This window comes from Hyphopichia burtonii, assembly GCF_001661395.1.
Source record: "Hyphopichia burtonii NRRL Y-1933 unplaced genomic scaffold HYPBUscaffold_8, whole genome shotgun sequence".
NCBI lineage: Eukaryota > Fungi > Ascomycota > Pichiomycetes > Serinales > Debaryomycetaceae > Hyphopichia > Hyphopichia burtonii.
Window position 1 is genome coordinate 130,650 of NW_017963735.1, and position 21,199 is coordinate 151,848.

At 36.5% G+C, this 21,199-nt stretch overlaps 9 protein-coding genes across 9 annotated transcripts; 6 read left to right on the forward strand and 3 right to left on the reverse strand.

Moving 5' to 3' along the window:
• The first annotated feature begins 82 nt into the window (after positions 1-82).
• Positions 83-1,794, forward strand: HYPBUDRAFT_13268 (Hsp90 cochaperone). The gene has a single exon (XM_020219488.1). The coding sequence runs from the start codon at positions 102-104 to the stop codon at positions 1,665-1,667; it is 1,566 nt and encodes a 521-aa protein (XP_020074153.1). The 5' UTR covers positions 83-101; the 3' UTR covers positions 1,668-1,794.
• A 1,207-nt stretch (positions 1,795-3,001) lies between these two features.
• On the reverse strand, positions 3,002-4,042 carry HYPBUDRAFT_88454 (uncharacterized protein; the record flags this gene model as incomplete). Its single annotated transcript, XM_020223817.1, has 3 exons — positions 3,002-3,156; positions 3,271-3,633; positions 3,835-4,042. Coding segments are annotated over 3 exons (726 nt in total), but the record flags the coding sequence as incomplete, so codon positions are not given.
• Positions 4,043-5,678: 1,636 nt separating this feature from the next.
• On the reverse strand, positions 5,679-8,058 carry HYPBUDRAFT_153978 (uncharacterized protein). Its single transcript, XM_020221834.1, has one exon. The coding sequence runs from the start codon at positions 7,775-7,777 to the stop codon at positions 5,702-5,704; it is 2,076 nt and encodes a 691-aa protein (XP_020074155.1). The 5' UTR covers positions 7,778-8,058; the 3' UTR covers positions 5,679-5,701.
• A 208-nt stretch (positions 8,059-8,266) lies between these two features.
• Positions 8,267-10,315, forward strand: HYPBUDRAFT_158652 (LMBR1 domain-containing protein; the record flags this gene model as incomplete). The annotated part of the gene is made up of 1 exon (XM_020222392.1): positions 8,267-10,315. The coding sequence occupies one exon, from the start codon at positions 8,267-8,269 to the stop codon at positions 10,313-10,315; it is 2,049 nt and encodes a 682-aa protein (XP_020074156.1).
• A 303-nt stretch (positions 10,316-10,618) lies between these two features.
• Positions 10,619-12,156, forward strand: PTC6 (type 2C protein phosphatase). Its single transcript, XM_020221835.1, has one exon. The coding sequence runs from the start codon at positions 10,754-10,756 to the stop codon at positions 12,143-12,145; it is 1,392 nt and encodes a 463-aa protein (XP_020074157.1). The 5' UTR covers positions 10,619-10,753; the 3' UTR covers positions 12,146-12,156.
• A 182-nt stretch (positions 12,157-12,338) lies between these two features.
• Positions 12,339-12,611, reverse strand: HYPBUDRAFT_114780 (mitochondrial 37S ribosomal protein uS19m; the record flags this gene model as incomplete). Its single annotated transcript, XM_020219069.1, has 1 exon — positions 12,339-12,611. One exon carries the CDS (start codon positions 12,609-12,611, stop codon positions 12,339-12,341), a length of 273 nt encoding a protein of 90 aa, XP_020074158.1.
• A 566-nt stretch (positions 12,612-13,177) lies between these two features.
• On the forward strand, positions 13,178-14,842 carry HYPBUDRAFT_114065 (putative ATP-dependent RNA helicase; the record flags this gene model as incomplete). The annotated part of the gene is made up of 1 exon (XM_020219019.1): positions 13,178-14,842. The coding sequence occupies one exon, from the start codon at positions 13,178-13,180 to the stop codon at positions 14,840-14,842; it is 1,665 nt and encodes a 554-aa protein (XP_020074159.1).
• A 194-nt stretch (positions 14,843-15,036) lies between these two features.
• On the forward strand, positions 15,037-18,381 carry HYPBUDRAFT_114738 (DNA-dependent ATPase; the record flags this gene model as incomplete). Its single annotated transcript, XM_020219062.1, has 2 exons — positions 15,037-15,667; positions 15,806-18,381. The coding sequence occupies 2 exons, from the start codon at positions 15,037-15,039 to the stop codon at positions 18,379-18,381; spliced, it is 3,207 nt and encodes a 1,068-aa protein (XP_020074160.1).
• A 103-nt stretch (positions 18,382-18,484) lies between these two features.
• HYPBUDRAFT_150482 (uncharacterized protein) lies at positions 18,485-19,348 on the forward strand (the record flags this gene model as incomplete). Its single annotated transcript, XM_020220276.1, has 1 exon — positions 18,485-19,348. The coding sequence occupies one exon, from the start codon at positions 18,485-18,487 to the stop codon at positions 19,346-19,348; it is 864 nt and encodes a 287-aa protein (XP_020074161.1).
• Between the last annotated feature and the right edge of the window lie 1,851 nt (positions 19,349-21,199).

Genomic DNA, 21,199 nt, shown 5'->3' on the forward strand with positions numbered 1-21,199 from the left:
AAAAATCCGCTGCGAGCTCATCTTGAAAAGTTTAGATTTACTGAAGATAAAATAAAGATAGTTTTTATAATTGAATAAAGAGAGTAGCTTTGACTATCGCCATGTTAACTCCCTTTTTTACAATCAACCAGGATGAGGAATTCATATTCATAGACGTCAAAATTTCTCATATGCGTTTCAGCGCACAGAATCTAGAGATGATTGTTGATAATGAGCTATTCATCTTCTCATTAAGTCCATATTACTTGAGACTAAGACTACCATATGCCTGTGTTGACGATGAAAGATCACACGCAGAGTTTGACTCCAAGACAGATTGCGTTAAGATTAAGATCCCTAAGGAAATAAAAGGTCAGAATTTTCCAGACTTGGACTTGACTGCAAAGTTATTAGCAAGATCCACCACTGAAGCTGACGAACCCTTAATGACAGCAATTGGTGAAGATGCTCAAACTAAAGATACTGAAAAACCACAAGGTCCGGCAAAGCCCCTTATACAAGAGCTTGATGTCGATAATGATATATCGAAATTAGACACTTTGAAGAAAGATATTGAAGAAGGTGAAAAATTTAACTGGGAAGTATCACAAACTGTACCCCAAAAAGAGAACGAGTTGGAAATCGGGAACGATGCTAGTCTCGAGAAAGTGAAGTATGGATTCAACAACCAGTATGACGAAATTGTTGGGGTATCAATGGCAAATGGTAACGATATAAATGAATTAGGAGATCCAGAATCCACTGCCCTGACTGACCGTATCATTGAAAGGCTCATCAAGGAAAATATTAAATTTGATCCAGAATACTATGCAGCAGATTACATAATGGAGAAATATCCCGCTGAAGATGATGATAAGAATCTAAAAGGATTGCTTGAGTGGAAATCACCAACTACAAAAAATTTCATGAAATGGTATAAGTCACAACAAGAAATACCAGCTGAGCAAAGACAGAACATAATGCCAGTAGAATTCACCAAAGATGAACAAGAGAAAATGTTAAACCTTCCTAGAAAATCATATATACTTGAAGACAATTACAAACCACAGCTATTAATGTTGATAGTATCTTTACTCTTTTCGTATCAGTTTGATCTTAGAGAGAATGAAGGAGATCATAATATTGAAAGTGCATGGACAATTGGTAAACTAACTCCCCAAATATGCTTTTTAGATTCTCAAATTTCCATACCGAATGAATTAAACAATGAAAGTGCTTTGAAAGCTACTATAATAACATGCATTAGAAGAGCTCTTTCTTACCCGTTACATAGAAACCATTCGCTTATCAAAAAAGTTTTGGATGACGTTTATTATAATCTACGTGGGGGTAAAAGATTGATTCTTAAATCGCTTTTAGATTTGAAAGAGCTATTTAGATTTCATGATGTATACTACGTTTATGATAAAATTTGGCTCGAAGATTTGTCTTCTTGGATTATTAGTGATCAGTTATCCGAAGGAACAATTAGAAACTTGTCCCATGATTTTAAAAAAGAGTACACCAGCTTGAATAAATCAGATATCACTTTCGAAAAGATGGATCAAGATGAAGATACTCAAATGCAAACAGAAGACGAGGAAGATGAAGATAACATGATAGCCTTAAATTTGGAAGAACTTGAACAAATGGCTGAATCCTCGTATCAGCAATATATGATGCAGTAATTGTAATGCTACTACGTCGACACAATCATAGTAAGATAAAGCCAAAATCTAAATCTGAACAAGGGCAAGGCTGCACTTTTGCTTTTCAATATAGCTTTTCAATGTCATAGCCTACAAACGATAATTCTATAAGGTCTTTCGTAGTTGATCTCTGCGTTTTGTAGTTCTTTACTTTTACAGTATCTTTAAGCATCATATTTTACAGTATCTTTAAGCATTAGTTTCTTTTTGAGTTACATGCAAAAAGAACAATTATTCACATCAGTTCATCCTCTCGTCAATTAAAACAACGGTAGACAAAACAATTGAGACGTTAACAAAATCCCCTAAAGTGCAAAGTTAAGGTGATAGAATTCGACATGACTACCAGTTTGGGAAGACGACAGAAATGAAATCAATAGACATTTATTGACAATTTCAATAAGGAAGTCAGTGTGCTGTTACGCAAAGTTCAAGCTATACATTAAACGACTTACCGAAGCTACACCGGTCTTTGAAGATCAACTACAGTAAAATTGGTCACAGAGTAAGTCGTAACAATTGTGCACATTGACAGAACTCTAGCAAATGAACCCAAACAATAGGGGGCTCATCTACTATAGGTTATGTAGTATATTATGTGCTAATTCGTTCTTATGGTAATTTTTTTTATGACTTAGACAAATTCTTACGCTTGGAAAATTAAACTTTAACTTTAAGGATATTTGTTGATCGTGAAGTAGAGGCTTCCGGACTCTAAGTGCAGACTTTATATAAGCAAACGTATATGATATAAAAAAGACAACTATTCCTTTCTATCGACTTTGATTCTGGTGTCCAAAATTTCTTTCTCTTCTTTTGTATTTTTTTTTTTTCTACAATTGAATGAATTATCTACTCATGAAGATGTGATATTAAAAACGTTATGAAAATATATAAATAATAAATCACCTATTTGATGGTGATAATATGTCATGCGGAAATCTTCCAGTGTTTTGAGCTTGTGAATCATGAGTTTTAGCTCGACGAATACGTTCACTCGATCTTCGTTCAGTTGATCCTTCTTCACCTCTCGGTACGTTTCTTGAATTATCATCCGTCATACTAGTTGAGCTTGTATCCATTGATATGTCATGATCATCATTAGAATGCTCTTCATTGGAGCGCAGAGACCCAGCTTGAGGACCAGTGACTTCTATTATGGGTCCTTCTTGTTTGGAAGGAGGATGGGATGAGGTACGAGATGAAATAGACGGAGTCCTGCTCAAACCAGTTTCTGATTTGTGTCTTTTATGCGATGGCTGTTGTGAAGTTCGAAAAGGATTAGCGGAAGTTGAACCGGATGGTGATAATCCAGGGTTTGCGCCTGGACTCTCTGGTTTCCAATGATGGAATTGAATAATATGCTGGAATGATGTCATTGATTCTTGTGAAGGAGGTTGACTCAGTCTTGATTGTTTATGCAATGGTTGAGCAGGAGATGGTTTAACTTGGATCGAAGATGTTGCACCTTGTGGAGATTGTAAATGTTGCGATGCTTGTTGATTAGATGGTTTTAATCTCAGCGATTGTGCCTCTAATTGGGTATCAATTTTATTCAAATCTATATTTTTCTGTTGTTGACGTTGTTGTAAATTTCTCGAGGAGGATTCTACTGGCATGGAAAAATGACGTTGATGAAGAGGTAGTGTTCTCTTCGCTCTATAAGTATTGGTTGGAGTTGCTAAATTTGCAACTGCTGCTGCTCCAATTTTGGCAGGTGATAATGGACGACGATTAACCATTGAAGGTTGATTCAGAGAGCCAGCTCCAAATTTGAATTGCATAGGGGGAATGGGGTTTGCGTTTAGATTATCATGGCCATATATGTCTTTTGAAGATGATGATCTGCTATGACCCGGTTGGAAAGTGGATACAACAGGTACTAGAGGACTTTGAGGAAATTGAGAATGAGATCTCAATCGTGGATCTTGGTTTGGGTTCTGGACTGGAGTACTAAAGCTGGACGTTTGCTGAGACTGATGCATAGGGGGACCCATTGAAGACTGGCCCGGAATAAGTTGATGTTGGAACTGCTGCTGCTGCTGCTGTTGTTGTTGTTGTTGTTGTTGTTGTTGTTGAAACTGTTGTTGGCGTTGAAGTTGGGCAACCAAATGCTTTTCAGTGTCTGAGCCTTTTACGAAGTCACTTCCAACGCACATTGATGGGATTAAATTAGAAGGAACTTGAGCATTGAGTGCCATTTGGATTATGTTCAAATTTTTATTAGCAGTTTCCAATTTATAATACTCTTGTTTTGTCTTTTCCTGTTCGGTTCTTAATTTTAAAGCTTCCACATAAGCTGATTCCGAGAATGGGAAAGAACTAACGTTCGGACCTAATAATGATAGTAGCCCGGTACTGTTTATATCGAGCTGTTGATGTTGCTGATGTTGATGTTGATGCTGTTCAGGAATATTCAGGCCTGGATTTAAGCTTGGAGAAGATGATTTCATTTCACTTTCCAGTTCTACATGCTTATTGGGATTAGGAGTAGATGAAGCGTGTCTTTCAGGGTCTTGTTCTTGCTGATTTGGATCCTGTTGAGAGGAAAATTTATCTATGAGAGAGTGTACACTCATGGAACCGGAAGACATTTTTAAAATAAAAGGCTGAACACATCAATAAATAAAGCAAAATATCAATGAAACAAGAAAAGTGAACAAATAAAACCAAACCAATTTAAAAAAGAAATTCAAAAAGAAAACACCTTATGAACCCAGGATGAATTACACGAGAACAAACTAAAATCAAGCAAAAATTAGATAAAAGGAACCAAAATGCAAGTCAAAAAGGATAGCTTAGTTAAGAGGACAACTCAAACTGCGAAACAATTGAAAGACAGGCTATTGTCGATAAAGGTAAGCAGTGGAAGATAAGAATTAAACAAGATGAAAAAAAAAAAAGGTTAACTCTGAGAAACAATCAGATGGAATGGAACAATCAGACAAGATGGAACAATTGGATTGGAAAACAAAAACAATATTAGACAATAACAATAACAAGAGCAAGTCAATCAAGTCTGTCTCAGTATTAACACCTAGACTATTTATATATGGCCCACTAGTCTTTAGTAGTTCGCCCTAATTAGCAGGATCTGGCCTTGTATTTTCCGTCGAAATCAGCAATTGAAAAGCCACTCAAGCAAATGATAGGGTCCAGTTGAAATGAAATCCAATGAATCCACTTCTTTATGCTGAAATAGATTACTATAATGTATGTCTTTAAATTAGATGAGCCTTTATCGATCTTGAAAGCTAGTCCACTAAACCTATACCGCTAACTCGAATCAAATGACACAGCTGATCAGTGGGATGTGGTGGCGGCGTAAAACCTTGACCTCTTGGATGGGTGTGAACGAATAACAGGCTTATGAAAAGTGCTTTATTGGAAGGTCCAGTAAGTAGTTTACTGTAAGATTTTGATTTTTCCTTGATTTTTCGTTTTTTTTTTTTTTTTTTTTTTTGGAAAATTTTTTTTTTTTTTTTTTTTTTTTTTGTTTTTTTATTCGGTCTGTTGGTTTGTTGGTCAATTACTTTAAGGAAGGTATAGTCACTAAGGTTTACGGCTAATGCCAGCTAAGGGACATATTCGAACAGCCTTACCTGTAGTCTACGAGGTTGTTTGGAAAAGAACCAGATTCGGAGGAAATAGAGACTGACTCAGAATCAAGGCTTGTATGAGAGTACTAAAATCTGCAAAAATTAAAATAATTTGCAAGGGACAGGAGCAAGATAGAGCATTTAGTGGATGGGAAGGGAAGAATAGCATGGTCTAGTGAAATTGTAGGTTCCCCTGAAACGAACAAATCACCAATCGGCTGAAAAGGGTAGGAAACAACTTGAAAGAGGAAGGGATTAATCCGAATTAGGTGTGCTGGGGTCCAAATTTAGAGAAGTTGCCAAAAAGCTTAAATTTTTGCTACAAAATATCAACTAGATGATGAAGCAAAGTGATTACAATGAGTACAAGTAAGGGAGTCGAGGATTGCTACTTTATTGTAAGGAGATATAAACTTAGAAATCTTCAATTTTGAAAACGAATTTGCAGTCATTTTTTTTCAATTGCTTAACGTACAGCTTGAAATTATTTCTCCAATCGAGGTATTCATCGATTCTGAACTTCATTTCATTGGCAAGTAATAAACCCAATCCTTCTTTTAACCACTGTTTATTTAAGTTTAATTCAATTTCCTCGTAGTAGTTATATTTACCCACTAGTGAGTTTGCTAAGTTACCTGACCATTTCAGAGACCAAGGATTAAAGATTCCTTCACCGGAGTAGTCTAATAATTGTTCGATCTCGTAGCTTGGTTCTTTCACTGTGAATTTGCACATTGATACCATGGTTGAGCCCTTTGATTTTGGTTTCAATATCTTAACCAAGAACGGTTCGCTAACTGTACCGTTGAATAGAGAAGTTATTGTAATATCCTGATAAATTTTGCTTCTAAATGGCAATTGGATTTGATCTAATTTTTTGAATCTTACATTGGTTTTTTGGAAAAACTTCCTACTACCAATTATATCAATAATGGTATCAAGTTTAAAATCATCAACACCATATTTAGTAACAACTTCTCCTTGAGGTACCGTGCTAAACATTGCTTCTAATACTTCGGATGCGAAAAAATCAAGTTTTTTATAGTTGATTGGTACTTTCTCTCCTGGTAACACTAAATCATCAGAGATCAAGTCAAATGTAATAATATTGATTTTTCTTGAATGATTTGGACTGTAATGAGTTTTCATTATATTATCGGTGAAGGTTTTCATCATTTTATAATTTTCTTCTTTAATAATTAAAATTAAGTTCAAATCTTTTAATATATCTTGATAAACCGATGAAAATAATAATTGGGTTATGGTGAAACCTAAATTGGTATCTCCACCATTGACCAAAATGTTGGCCTTTCCCGTACGATGAATTATACTATCGACGTATGAAAGTGCCTGTTTGGCTCGAGTATACAAAACAGGAAACGTACATATTTTAGCCAATGGTGGTAGTTCGTCCTCGATTTGAAATCCACGAGCCTTTTTCCTCAATTTATCCTTAGGGTTTGTTGGTTCGGGTTCCGGCTGAAACTGTTCAACTTGTGGAGGTAAACTGTCATCGTCACTATCTGATGATGATCCGACTTCAAAGTCTCCATTTTCACCGGTGGATTTAAAAGAAAGTTTTGGATCAATCAGCTCCAAAGACGTATAAGTTTCATCATCGATGGGGTATATTATATCAGTTTTCGGATTCACCAACAAGCTGGTGGTCAATGCCCCTTTCCTATCGTAAGGAGTAAGAATCCCAACTACTTTTTGACCGACTTCAAATTCTGGTAAATTTTTATAATTATTGCCCACAATGGCGATTTCTCCGGCAAATTCATATCCAAGTCCAACTTTAGTATAACTGAAATTGATCATGTATTTATTAATTTTGGCCAAATCATACGAGTTTAATGACACATACTTAATATCAATCAATATTTTGTGTGCTGGTAATGGCAATTCAATTTCTGGGTAGTTGAAATTCAACTCAGTTTCTTTATTTTGGACAGAAATGTCTTTGAGCGAAATGAACCTTAAGTCTCTTAATTCTGATAAACTTGATTTCTTATCATGATTGACCTTCTTCTTAATTTTGGTTGAAATTGGTTTAGGTCCTGGTGTTTTCTTCTCAAGGTGTGCTAATTCAGGAGGAATCTTGTGGAATGGACTTGATCTGAGCTTTTCCATTTCTATTTCCTTCAATCTTTCGTGGTGTTCTTTCAAATCCTCCTCTGGTTCCGGTGCAAATCCAACAGACTTTCTGGGCTTGATAGGAGTATCTTCGCTTGGTTCGTCTTGGTCAAGCTTTTGGTCAGGTTTGTCTTGATCAGGTTTGTCTTGGTCAAGTTTTTGGTCAGGTTTTTGGTCGGGTTCGTCTTGATCAGGTTTGTCTGAGTCTTCTTGGGCTTTCCCGCTGTCCTCACTAACTTTATGGTCTTTGTTGAGGTCTATGCTCTCTAATTGGCTGCCAACCTCCGACGTTGCAGTTGTGGTATCGTTTTCTGGGGTAATAGAAGAATTTCCTTCTTCAATTGGTTCTGACATGGTCAACCTTTATATTTTCCCTATATTAATCTAAAAAAACACACAGTCAACTATTACTTGAGCCACTTCCTGTTGAATTTGTTAATAACCTGTCGTTAAACTATATCTAACTTTGTGTAGTTACTCTACTTTGATCCGGCAAGAATGGATAAAGAATAAAATGAAACCCTGGTATGCAAACTTCAAGGGGTTGCTAAACCTAATGAACTATCAAGATATGCTTTCTAGCTCCTGCTACTCTTCTCAAACCTGGGAGTTACAGTTCCAATACGTATAAAGGCAGTAACAGTGGTATTTCAAGTAATTTCAGAGGTTAAAGTCGGTTAAAATTGAATGATGCGATATGGAATGTTTGCGTTGGTGTACGGGTACGCGTTGATTAAATTGAGCTTTCCAGACAGTCAAATAGATCAAAATACTCTTGTTAGCTTTTCCCTAGAGACATCACTGATTGCATTTACCATAATCAAGAGACTAGATAGTGAGACGATGTGGGTTGTATCTGTTGTGTTCTACACATTGGCATTGTTGCTTACGATATGGGGGATACGGTACCATATTAACATATTCCGTTATTCATATTATACCCAATTATCATTAACCCTTGCAGTATTCATGCCCTTATCTATTATATTTCTTCTACCGGCGGATTACGTTGCACATAATACTTCCAAGGAGCTGTTGTGGTTTTCCTTACCGGATGATATTGTATTGTATTTATGGAAATCAAATTATTGGATAACTTTTATACTAACTTGGTTGATTATACCAATAATTCAAGAATTCTATAAATCTGGATGTTATAATAAATTTGATAAGTTGAGAGATGCTTTCAAGAGAAATTTGAAATTTCAATTGGCGATATTAGCGGTATCTATAATTGGGGTTCTATATCTTTTATTTGAGGCTGGTTTATCATTTAATCATATAAAGTTAATGATTATTGCCTTGTCTCACATATACGCGTTAGTTTTGGCTTTATGGTTGATGGCTCATGGTTTAATTAGCATTCCAAGAAACTATTGGCTTGCTGGGAATCATGTGAACCATTTGAATCATCTTTATTTAAAAGTACCTAATTCGGTTGATAATTTGGAAGATACTAAAATATCATTCAAGGAAGAAGTTTTACAAGTTTTAGTAATAACTAAGAATTTCACTAGCTCATCTCCTGAAGATTTCAAATTTAGGGATTGGATATTAGATCTTTACGGGAAAATACCCGATGACTTCAAAGAACAAATGGAACGCCAATATTTAGAAAATTCTCATAATTCAATTACAAGAGATCAGTTGACTTTTTCTTTCATGACAAAGTTAACTGCAAACTTCAACCTGAATCTATATAAGTTGATTGCGTATGAGTCGGAATTTCAAACTTTGGTCACTAACATTACCCAGTTGGAAGATATTATTGCTGCAAAATCAAATACTGATATACAACAACGTAATAAATTGAGTTACAGAATTGTTACATCCTCATCGTCATTAATTAATGATAAAACACGTTATACTGTGCAAGTCTATATAACTCCGGTTTTCTCAAGACTATTTTCACTCGTGCTATTTACGGCCTCGATCATAATAATCCAATCAGAATTTTTCCACTCAACCCATCTATCATTAATCAATGCTTTAATTTATTCCACCGGCCTCCATAAGAATGTTTCCTTACAGTTCATCATTTCAGCAGTCTCACTCTCTTATATGCTATTTGCGTCTTTGGATTCACTAACCCATTTAAAAATTTTTAACATGTATCATTTGGTTCGTCACCGTAGTGACATAGTATCAGCTTGTTTTTACACTACATATATTGCAAGATTAACCATTCCATTATCATATAACTTCATAACCTTATTTTTTTCCCGTGAATCCATATTTGAACAATGGTTTGGTAAGTCAATTCATCTTACTGGGTTATTTAATTTAATGAATAATTGGATTCCCAGGTTTGCATTCATTCCAGTAGTTTTAACCATCTTCAATGTTTATGATAAATTGAAAAAAAGATTAGGATTTAACTCTGATTTATACGATTCCTGGGCATTATTCGACGTTGACGACGGCGAAAACAATACCAATATAAATGAGAGTGATTCAAGTGTTAGAAACAAGAGAAAAGATTTAATCATTGTCGAAGCTAAAAGAATCATAAACCGTGAAATGTTCAGACGCCAGAACGATCAAAGCTCCGATAACCTTAGGTCTTTCAACTTGACAAATGCTGCAAATACTAACTACGAGAGTAACCGTCGTGATTTCCACACCAATTTGGTCTCCTCTACCAGATCAAGAATCGATACAGAATACCATGATGATGCTGACGACGACGATACACCAGCCAATGAAAATTTCTTCAGTCTAGACACTCCAAATACTAAAAATGTCTGGAATTCTATCGGTGGTGCCTTTTCTGGTTTTAGAAATCAAGTCTCAACTAGGTTTTCTGGCTTTCAGGGTTCGAACAATCCCACCGGTTACAGAGATGATCCTGCTGACGATGATGATGAAGCTCAAGAGCGATTAGTTTTGTAGAGTTATAAGTTCCCTTCTAGATAATTAACATAGTAACCAGCCTTTAAGCTGTAGGAGTCGGTTTGGCTTTTGACCCCGGACAAATCTTTAGTGCCGATGCCCCGGTTTTCCCTTGTTTTAGCGGGAAAAAACGTCCGAGCGGTACGGAGGTTTCTCTATGATTGAAGACAACTTCTTAAAGTAGAAAATTTCATTAGCATATTAAAGGGTCCGTGGAAGGCATTATAAACAAAGTTTTGTTTTAAGAAAGGAGTCTTGAGATTGTATCGATAGTTTCATTTGATAAGACAGACTCGTCATTCGAAAAAGATCAAAAACTTGACTTTTCAGGGGACAATTTTCCAAAGAGAATAAAGTTTTGCTATCCGTTATCTAAGTTGACTTAAATTCATTTAATTGAAGGAGTAAATCATTTAGGTTCGAGTGGATACTAATGACATGATCTTACCGTTTTCCTCTTCAGCTTCACCAATTTCAAGGCTAGTATCAGACTCTATATTGGCAAAGAAGATACTTACATCATGTTCAAATTTGAAGAAATATGACAAGCATAACCGATTTATCTCGACATCGGTTACATTCACAGCGATCGATAGATCCGAATCAATTCCATACAATCAGACAAAACCCCATAAGATTGGTAAGTTAAGAGTGCCTTTATTGAAAAGCCCAAGTCATCTTGGTCATTTTAGTTCAAGGGTCAATAGAATTTACAATGAGGATAAATATAGTGCCTATGTACTTAATCTACCCAACGATAGAACCGTTTTCAACTTCACGGTATTTGATGGACATGGGGGTGACCAATGCTCCACCTATCTCCTGAAACATCTATCAAACGAGATTGAGTCTGCAAATACATTGGCTGATCCCAAAAATGAAGCCGAGAGAGATGAATTGGTTGAAAAATACTTGAAAAACATAGGGGGTTACTGGAAAAGATGGTTCAAGCAAAGGAAAGAGAACTTTGCTAAGATGGAGACGATTGCAAATGAGATTAAATTGAAAAATTTAGATTTCCAAGCAGATGACTTCAATACTAGAATACCATTAACTTATTTGAAAACTGACTATGACTTTTTCGAGCAAGACGATAACAGCTCCGGCTCTACATGTACCAGTGCATTCATTGAAACTATATATTCTGAGCCAGGTAGTTTTGCGCCGGTATTTGAACCATATTATTTTAATCGTAAGACGATTTCAAAATTGACAATTTCCCATGTTGGGGACACCAAGGCTATATTAGTGGATCGAACAGGAGAGGCCCATGCTTTATCTCAGCCACATCATCCTTCGAATCCCATCGAAGCTGCGAGACTTCGTCGGTTCTCCACCAACTTCTTCATGACTGATTCGTTTGGCGAAGAAAGGTTTATAGCGCTTGCTAATACCAGATCGTTTGGTGATGTCAATTATAAACAAATGGGTGTTACTTCTGAGCCAGACCTATCTCAATTTATCATTGGTGACGCTGAGCTGATTCAACAGAAATTGACTGCTGATGAAATGAAAAAGTATACCATTGGTGGTCTTGGGGGTGATGAAGCCTTTTTGGTTCTTTGTTCAGACGGTATAACTAATGAATTGACTGACCAAGAAGTAGCCGATATTGTCATGGTTCATTTCAACATGAAGGGTCACCCTAAAGCAACTCCTCAATTGTGTGCTGAAGAAGTGGTCAAATTCGTAGAGTATGTTGGAGGTGACGATAATGCTACGTGCTTGGTTATCAGGTTAAATGGTTGGGGGAAATGGCCTATACTCGATCGTACAGGTGAATTAAGACAGGAGAGAATGGAGGCATACAGTCCTAGAGGGGAGAGATAATTCATCATCGCATTAGACATAATTCTCTATTCTTTTTGTATGTTTTTTTTATTAATTTTAATGTTCTTCTAACAAAACTTTAGAAAAACTACACTTCAAATTGCATAATTATAACGTATATTTACAAGGTAATAATGTTTGAATTGAAAGATTCCGTAGGCGATACCGATTATCATGACGATTCTTGAATATTCTAATTCTTGGAAAATTTATATTGAAATGGTTTTCTGGTACGTGCAAACTCACCCAACTTGCTACCCACCATGTTCTCGGTAATGTTCACTTGAACGTAATTCTTACCGTTATGTATTTGGAACTTTAAACCAACAAATTGTGGTAATATAGTACAGCTTCTAGCATTGGTTCTAATTGGAGTACCATTCTTTATGGCATCGGCAATAGGCAATGGCACAACATGAGGACCTTTCCATGCGGACCTTCCCAAAAGCTGTATAGCGGGTCTCATTCTTATTCACTTGGAAAACAGTTCTTCAAAGAGCTTCCACCAGTTATTGACTTCAAAGTGCCTGAATCAACCTTTTGACTTTGAAAGCTTTGAAGAAAAATGAAAATTTGAAAAAAAGAGAAAAAAAAAAAAAAACCGTCACGTGACCGGAATATATGCAGGTACTAGAAAGAAATTTGCAAACTCTTTTAATACGATGAGCTAGAGCTGGAGAAGGACTCGAGTTGATTGGTATTGATAAGTACAAGAGAGGAGACATGTTTGCGCAGAGATTCGATCCAACTGCCCTTCTACCAACAGAAGAGGACAACGTTGAGGATAATGTTGGTGGTAAAAGAAGATTGAGTCAGACCTCCATATCAAGCGAAGATAGTGAAGATAGCGAAAGTGATAGTGATAGCAGTGAAGACGATAGTGATAGCAGTGAAGACGATAGCGAGAGTAGTGAAGACGGTAGTGAAAGCAGTGATAGTAGCAGTGAAGGTGAAGGTGAAGATATGACCCAAGAAAGCCAATCTTCAGAGAAAAGTAAAGATGAAGGCAAGATTGAGTCAGAAGATATAGAAATGAAGGAAATAAAAGACCCGGAAATGGCTAAGCATGAAACCGACATGGAAGTCGATAGTGAACCAAAAGAGCCGCTTGAAAATGATCCAGAATACCTTTCAAAACATCTGCATATATTTACAAAGTTTCAAAAATCTGTCAATGATAATGGTGATCTGGGAGAAGAGATGGACGAGGAAAATGAAGAAATTGAAAAGCAGGATCTTGCTCCATTACCACAGCCAATGCTACCAAGAGATAAAAGATTGATATCCAATACAAATCATTTGAAAAACCTCGATTGGTTGGCGACACCTCTATACGCATCACCCGAAGAAACCAAACCCTTAAGTGAATTCAAAACATTAGCGCCTTTCATGTTAAAGAACCTTGAGGCTCAAGGTATTAAGGATGCATTTTCCGTTCAAATCTCGGTACTCAATTTATTGCTTGAAGATTTTGAAAAAAACAAGCTTCAACCTGATTTTAGAGGTGATTTATTGGTTAATGCAGCAACTGGGTCTGGTAAGACATTAGCATATCTGATTCCAATCATCCAAGCATTGCATAAAAGAGTGGTCCCCCGTGTTAGGGCGATAATATTGGTCCCTACAAAACCATTAATTAACCAAGTGAAATCAACCTTGTCCCAAATTTCAAAAGGAACTAACTTATCAATTGTTAATTTAAAAAATGATAAATCAATAAACGAGGAAGCTTCGAAATTGACTCAAAATGAACCAGACATCATTGTTTCCACACCGGGAAGATTAGTCGATCATATCACCAAGGGAAGTATAAGTTTAAAGTACCTTAGGTATTTAGTCATTGATGAAGCTGATCGTTTGCTTAATCAGTCATTTCAAAATTGGTGTCAGACCTTAATTTCCTCAATTGAAATGCATCAAATCAAAACTAATGATATTTCGAATACTTGGTCTTTAAAACCTCAAAAATTAATTTTCTCTGCAACCTTAACTACAGATGCCGGGAAATTATCCCATTTAAAGTTTGAAAAACCAAGATTGGTCATTATAAATAACCAAGAACAAATGGTTAACGAAATATTCAGTGTTCCGGCAACATTATCCGAAAACAAAATCTCCCTTGGATCAGCAAAATCGCCAACGAAACCTTTGATCTTAGCAAAATTCTTAATAGATCAACAAAAAACATCAAATGTTTTGGTTTTTGCAAAATCAAATGAAGCCTCCCTTAGATTATCCAGACTATTAACATTAATCTTCGCCAAACTTATTCCTAATGAGAGTATCAACGTCATGCATATAAACTCCACAAACAATATCACTAGTGTTCGTACTAAAATATTGAAAGATTTTTCAAATAAAACTATCAACATTTTGATTGCAACTGACTTGATCGCTCGTGGTATCGATCTTCTTTCAATCACTGACGTCGTCAATTACGACTTGCCCAACTCCTCCCGCGAGTACGTCCATAGAGTAGGTCGTACTGCTAGAGCCAACCAGCTTGGTCATGCCTATACCTTGTGTTTTGGTAAAGGTGAAACCAAATGGTTTAATAGCATAATGAAGGATGTTGGTAGGGGTGATAAGTCAATAAACGACGTCGAATTAGACTTTAAGACCTTGGTGACTAGTGAAGACGAACATCTTTACGCCGATGCATTACAGGACTTACAAAAACAAGTGTATAATAAGTAATTCTATATATGTATATTACATTTTTATTGCAACCATTTAATTTTTTTCTTTTTGACGGATTTTAAAGCGTTTCTGTGTGCAGGTTGTTGGACATTATCGTTTTTCAAAATTCGCAGATTAAAAGCTGAAGGCATCTCTAATTAGAAGGTATTTCTGGTATTAGCTTCAAACAAAGTTGGGAAACCTGTGTTAGTATGTCAGAGGGTAATGAGGACTTGGAATCCTTGGGGGTCAAATTGGTGGATCAAGATGAACTTGAGACATCGATCACCAAGAAGGCAAATGTTGCTTTGATCAATAAGGATGCAGAGTTGGATGAAAAAAGGCTCGAGAAGACAACTAAAGATCTTAATAAATCGTTATCAAGAATACGGCTACTTGAGAAAAGATTGGCGGATCCTAGGACCAAGTTGTCTCAAAGAAAACAAATTAAGGATGATATCAAATGGTTTGAAGAAAATGAGATTGTTCCGCTAAAAAGAGATGTCGATGATATTAGTGCTAGATTGAGAGAGGGGAAGTCACAATTGAGCGAAGCTAATCAGAATCAAGGAGCTAAAGATCAAATTAAAAACGAAAGACTACCTGGTGAATCAGAGAAAGACTTTTTGATAAGAACAGGGAAGATAACTGCTTTTGGTAATGAAAATGCTTTCCAACAGGACTCGGCTTCAACAGATGTAACAAGTCGAGTATTTTTAAGAGCCCCTGGCTTTGAAGATGCGAGAGAATCCGATGATGATAATGAAGTCGACGACGACGATGATAAAATACAAGAGTCACTAAAAGAATCGGAGAATATTGAGGACGAATCTGATTACAAAAGTGAAGATGAATATCGCGATGAAGCAACAGCTATGGATAATGAAGAGGATGACTTTGTTGTAAATGATGAAGAGCATGATTTAATAGAAGGTAAGCAAAAAGTATCAAAATCAAAATCGAAAGAGATGGTTATTAAAGATACCCGCAACATAGATGACGGTGATGAATTGGTTTATCAAGCCAGGCTTAACGATTGGACTTCAAGAAGATCTAGGTTGCGCAAAACAGATGATACCTCAGAGTCGCCTGAATGGATGAAACCTCATCCAACGATTCCTGACGCAGTGCTTAATCCTCAATTCAAATTACCTGGTGATATATATCCTTCATTGTTAGACTATCAAAAGACTTGTGTTCAATGGTTATGGGAGCTTTATTCTCAAAAAACTGGTGGTATAATAGGTGATGAGATGGGTTTAGGTAAAACTATTCAAATAATTGCATTTTTGGCGGGTCTTCATTATTCTGGACTACTTGACAAACCTGTTTTAGTAGTTGTACCAGCTACTGTATTGAACCAGTGGGTTAATGAATTCCATAAATGGTGGCCTCCAATGAGATGTGTCATACTACATAGTATTGGATCAGGAATGTCCAAATCATCTTTGACATCTGAGGAGCAAATTGAAGCCTATTTGGAGACCCAGGATCCCAATTCGGTTAATCCAAGTAGTTTCAAAGGTATAAACAGTCAAGTAAACGCACAAGAAATTGTTGACAGAATAATGGAAAAGGGGCATGTTCTTGTAACAACTTATGTTGGATTGAGAATCTATTCACGTCAAATTTTACCAAGACAATGGGGGTATGTTGTCTTAGATGAGGGTCATAAGATACGTAATCCCGATTCTGATATATCATTAACATGTAAACAGATTAAGACGTATAATAGAATAATCTTATCCGGTACGCCAATTCAGAATAACTTAAAAGAGTTGTGGTCATTATTTGACTTTGTTTTCCCAGGTAGGTTAGGGACGCTTCCAGTATTCGAACAACAATTCTCTATACCTATAAATATGGGAGGATATGCGAATGCATCCAATGTTCAGGTTCAAACGGGATATAAATGTGCAGTTATATTGAGAGATTTGATTTCGCCATATTTGCTCCGTCGATTGAAAAATGATGTCGCCCAAGATTTACCTAAAAAAAATGAAATGGTATTATTTGTTAAGTTAACTCAATACCAGCAGGATATGTATGAGAAATTCTTAGCCAGTGAAGATATCAGTGCTATTTTAAAAGGTAAGCGGAACGTTTTGATGGGAGTAGATATTTTAAGAAAGATATGTAATCATCCGGATCTTGTTGATAGAGAGATGTTAACTCGTAAAAAAAGTTATAATTACGGATCACCTTTGAAATCGGGGAAAATGCAAGTTTTGAAGAATTTATTACAATTATGGCAAAACCAGGGGCATAGAACATTGTTATTTTGTCAAACCAAACAAATGCTTGATATATTAGAAAAGTTTATTACCAATTTAAGACCAGTTGACGGTGAAGGTAAAGAATTAATTGGTGAACATTTCAATTACCTTAGGATGGACGGATCGACTTCAATATCCAAAAGACAATCACTCGTTGATACTTTTAATAATAATTCATACTACCATGTTTTCTTGCTTACTACTAAAGTTGGAGGATTAGGGGTTAACTTAACTGGGGCAGATCGAGTGATCATCTATGATCCAGACTGGAATCCATCTACCGATATTCAAGCAAGAGAAAGAGCTTGGAGGCTAGGACAAAAGAAGGATATTACCATTTACAGATTAATGACTGCCGGGTCAATCGAAGAGAAAATATATCATCGACAGATATTCAAGACTTTTTTAACGAATAAGATATTGAAGGACCCTAAACAGCGACGGTTTTTCAAGATGAACGACTTGCATGATCTCTTCACCTTAGGAGACCCAGAAGAAAAAGGGACCGAGACTGGGGATTTGTTTAATGGATCCGAGAGGGCCATAAGAGGAGGCAAGACTCGTAAATCAAATAAACTATATAAACCCAAACACAAAAACGATGATGATTTATATCAAGTTGCTAATATAATGGGAGTATCTAAATTGGATAAATTTGAAGGTGAAGCAGTACAAGATGGAGAAGAAGAAGAAGAAGAATCTAAGAGTGGTGCAAAAGATGAAAATAGATTAATGGAAGGGTTATTTGCCAATAGTGGAGTTATTCATAGTACATTAAAACATGATGAGATTATGGATTCTTCAAACCAAGAAATAAGTCTTGTTGAAAAAGAAGCTAACAAGGTTGCAAATGAAGCAGCCAATGCATTAAAAATGTCTAGAAAGTTAGCCCGTAAAAATGTTATTGGAACCCCAACCTGGACTGGTAAATTTGGAGCTGCCGGCAAGTTTGGACCTAAAAAGGTGAAGAAACCAATGGTTAAAAATAGCAAAAATTTACTTTCTTCAACATCTATTTTGAATGAATTAAAGCAAAATAAAGTAGATAATGAAACTACGTTGGTTAATGATAAAAAAGAGATATTAGAAAAAATGATTGAATTTTTCAAAAAATGTCCGGAACAATTTAGCAAATCAAATGAAATTTTACGGAATTTACCAATAAAGCTTGATTTCAGGAACGAAAAGGAGACGGTTTTGGTAAGATCAATGCTTCGAGAAATCGCTGATTGGGATTCCAACTTGAAAGGATGGAAATTAAAAGCGGAATTTAGTAGTTAGTTATCCATAACCAAATACGAGGTCGTGGACGGAGACCAAAAAAACACCTCCCAGTATATAAAACCGATCAAGTATTGTTAATCAAAGTAAGTACAACGCCATCATGAATGGATTACGTATTAGTAAACGGAGCTACTCGCAACTCGTTGAGAGATGTCCAGCACCGGGGTACGATACGGGCTGCACTTTCTGCGAGATTCCTAAATTCCCCAGTGATAAACCGATTGACTATGCCAAAAATCTCAACGGGACTAAAGTATTGCCATGGAAGCACGCTTTAATATTCTCGCATGGATTTGAAGACTTCAATAAGATGCCATCTAAGATTGAGCTAGTACCCGGGTCATTAAGTGGAGAAATTAACTTGTTGAAAAAAAAATTAGTCTCAGCGTATCATCCAATCATGGTATCGAATGCCCAGAGTAAATATAGCGAGATTAGTGATCTTCAACCAAATGAACAATTAGTTTATTTATATCCCGATAATAAGAAAATACGGTTTGGCCTTAAAGATACTAAAGAGTTCATTAAGAAATATTTGAGGCCTTCGCAGGAAGAAATGTCCCATCAAGAACCAGTATATAATCCATTTGCCCAACCGGAACCCCAACTCGATTTGGAAGAACAGCAACCCGCCAATTTCAGTGAAATAGATATCGATAAAGATCTCATTTTAATATGCGGGCATCTGGCCAGAGACGTGAGATGTGGACTCATGGCTCCGTTGTTAATAGAGGAATTTGAAAAAGTCTTAGATAAAGAGGAATTAACCTCAAAAATCGACATTGGACTAGTAAGCCATATTGGTGGACACGCTTATGCAGGCAATGTAATCTATTTCCCAAAGGATAAATCACGAAAAGCTATTTGGTATGGTCGGGTATTCCCCCAACTGGTTCAAGGAATAGTGAAGGAAACCATTATCAATGGTAATATCATTAAGGAATTATACCGAGGAGACTTATAATTCTTTTGCAGATATGTATGGAAAGGCACTTATGTATGGAATCCTTGTAAATAGTTCAACTTGTATGTAATCCCTTGTATGTATGAATTACACTTGTATGTATGAATTACACTTGTATGTATGAATTACACTTGTATGTATGGATCAGACCTGTAAAAGACATATTATTGTTAAATAGACCGTTCTTACATAATCTGCTCCGAGTAATCGCTAACACATAATTCCCTTCCAAATCTCATATTTTTTATCTAGATTTACATTACATTGCGCGACCCGCTATACTTAGTCTCTTTGCAGACCTTGCACCCCTTGTGCTTGACATTTTTGTATTGCAAGGTTAAAGCTGCAAATGACCTTAGCCTGGCTCGTGAGTAGCAGGCCAGATTTCACGCGGGCAGCGAGATCAACTTGACGGCTGATTCGCTAACGGTGATTCTGCATCGCTTAAAGGAAACGAATGGGAAAGAATTGTGTGGAAGAATACTGAACCCAAAAGAATAAAGCAAAACAAAAAGGAATGAAAAACAAGGAAAAAAAGAACAAGACAAAAAATGTCAGACAAAAGACAAAACAGCATGACAAAAAAAATCAGTAACGGTTTTATTGCCATTTTATGGTTCCAGCTTTCTTGCAACAATAGAACCGCGAGTTGCATACACTCGGCACAGCATGCGCAGCATGCATAACAGCGAAGTCTATCATCTTGGAAGTGGTGAAAATACCAACGCCCAAAGCTGTGAAAGATTGGACCATCTTATTTATGGAAATCAAAGGGAAAAAAAAAACCAGGTTGTTTTTTAAAGCATACACCACAGGATACATGGAACCAGGATACATGGAACGAGTAGCGTGTTATTCGTATTACCTTATGGCACGTTACATGGCATGTGCAATCTGTCTGGATGACCACTGCAGCTGCACCTCCTGCACCCAGACTTCCCAGCCCACATTCCCGGACAGAAGCGTTTTGTGTCGGCAGTGGCCTCCTGCCCCCGATTCCGTATTGGTGGCGTGAGTGGTACAAAACTTATAGAAGAGAAACAAAAAGAACATACCAATCATCGAGCACATTTCCTTTTTCTTCTGCAGACACGATTCACTAAACCAGCAGACAAAAAAACAGTCATCTAAATTCAATTACGAGAAAATTGGTTTTCCTACTACTCATGAGAAGAAGAAAACAAGACAAAATCAGTTACGAACCTTATTGAGCAGCCACATTTCTTACTATTATTAGGTAGCCAAAATAGCAAATATTAAAAAGAAATGGTACAACGGGTAACTGACAGCCAAAGAGTGAATAGCAAAAAGCAACAACAGAAGCGAAGTTGGAATAAAATGCTCGTGAAATGCATTAGAAGGTATACTCTATTGATCTCCTCCTACATATGCATTCAACACTCAATACTTAAGCTTCGGTATCTTTGATAACACTTTGCCGCCACTAGAATGCCACTGGTTACCCACTCGTATTACTGTTTTTAGAACATGCTGTCTGTCTGATTGTTGGTGGCTCCTTGTTTATCTAAGAGATCCAAGCTTAGCGGGAATAGAATCATACGGCATGACATGGCATGGCATAGCATAGGAGTAATGAAAATCAATTTCCCCCCTCCCAAAATGATGAAAAAAAATAAATATTTGGAAAAAAATCTATAGCAGAGTGAAAATAAGTGTGCATGCTGGTAACTGTGTGGGCCAGTTGCCTGCGGTTGTATATGCAGTGGTGAACGCACCATGCAGTATGTGCGTTCCCCATACAAAAAAAAGGCTGTCTTTTTCTTTTTGTCTGATTGTTTTACCTTTTGCTGATTTGGCTATTATTAAGTCCTGCCCAATTTCTTGTTTTTT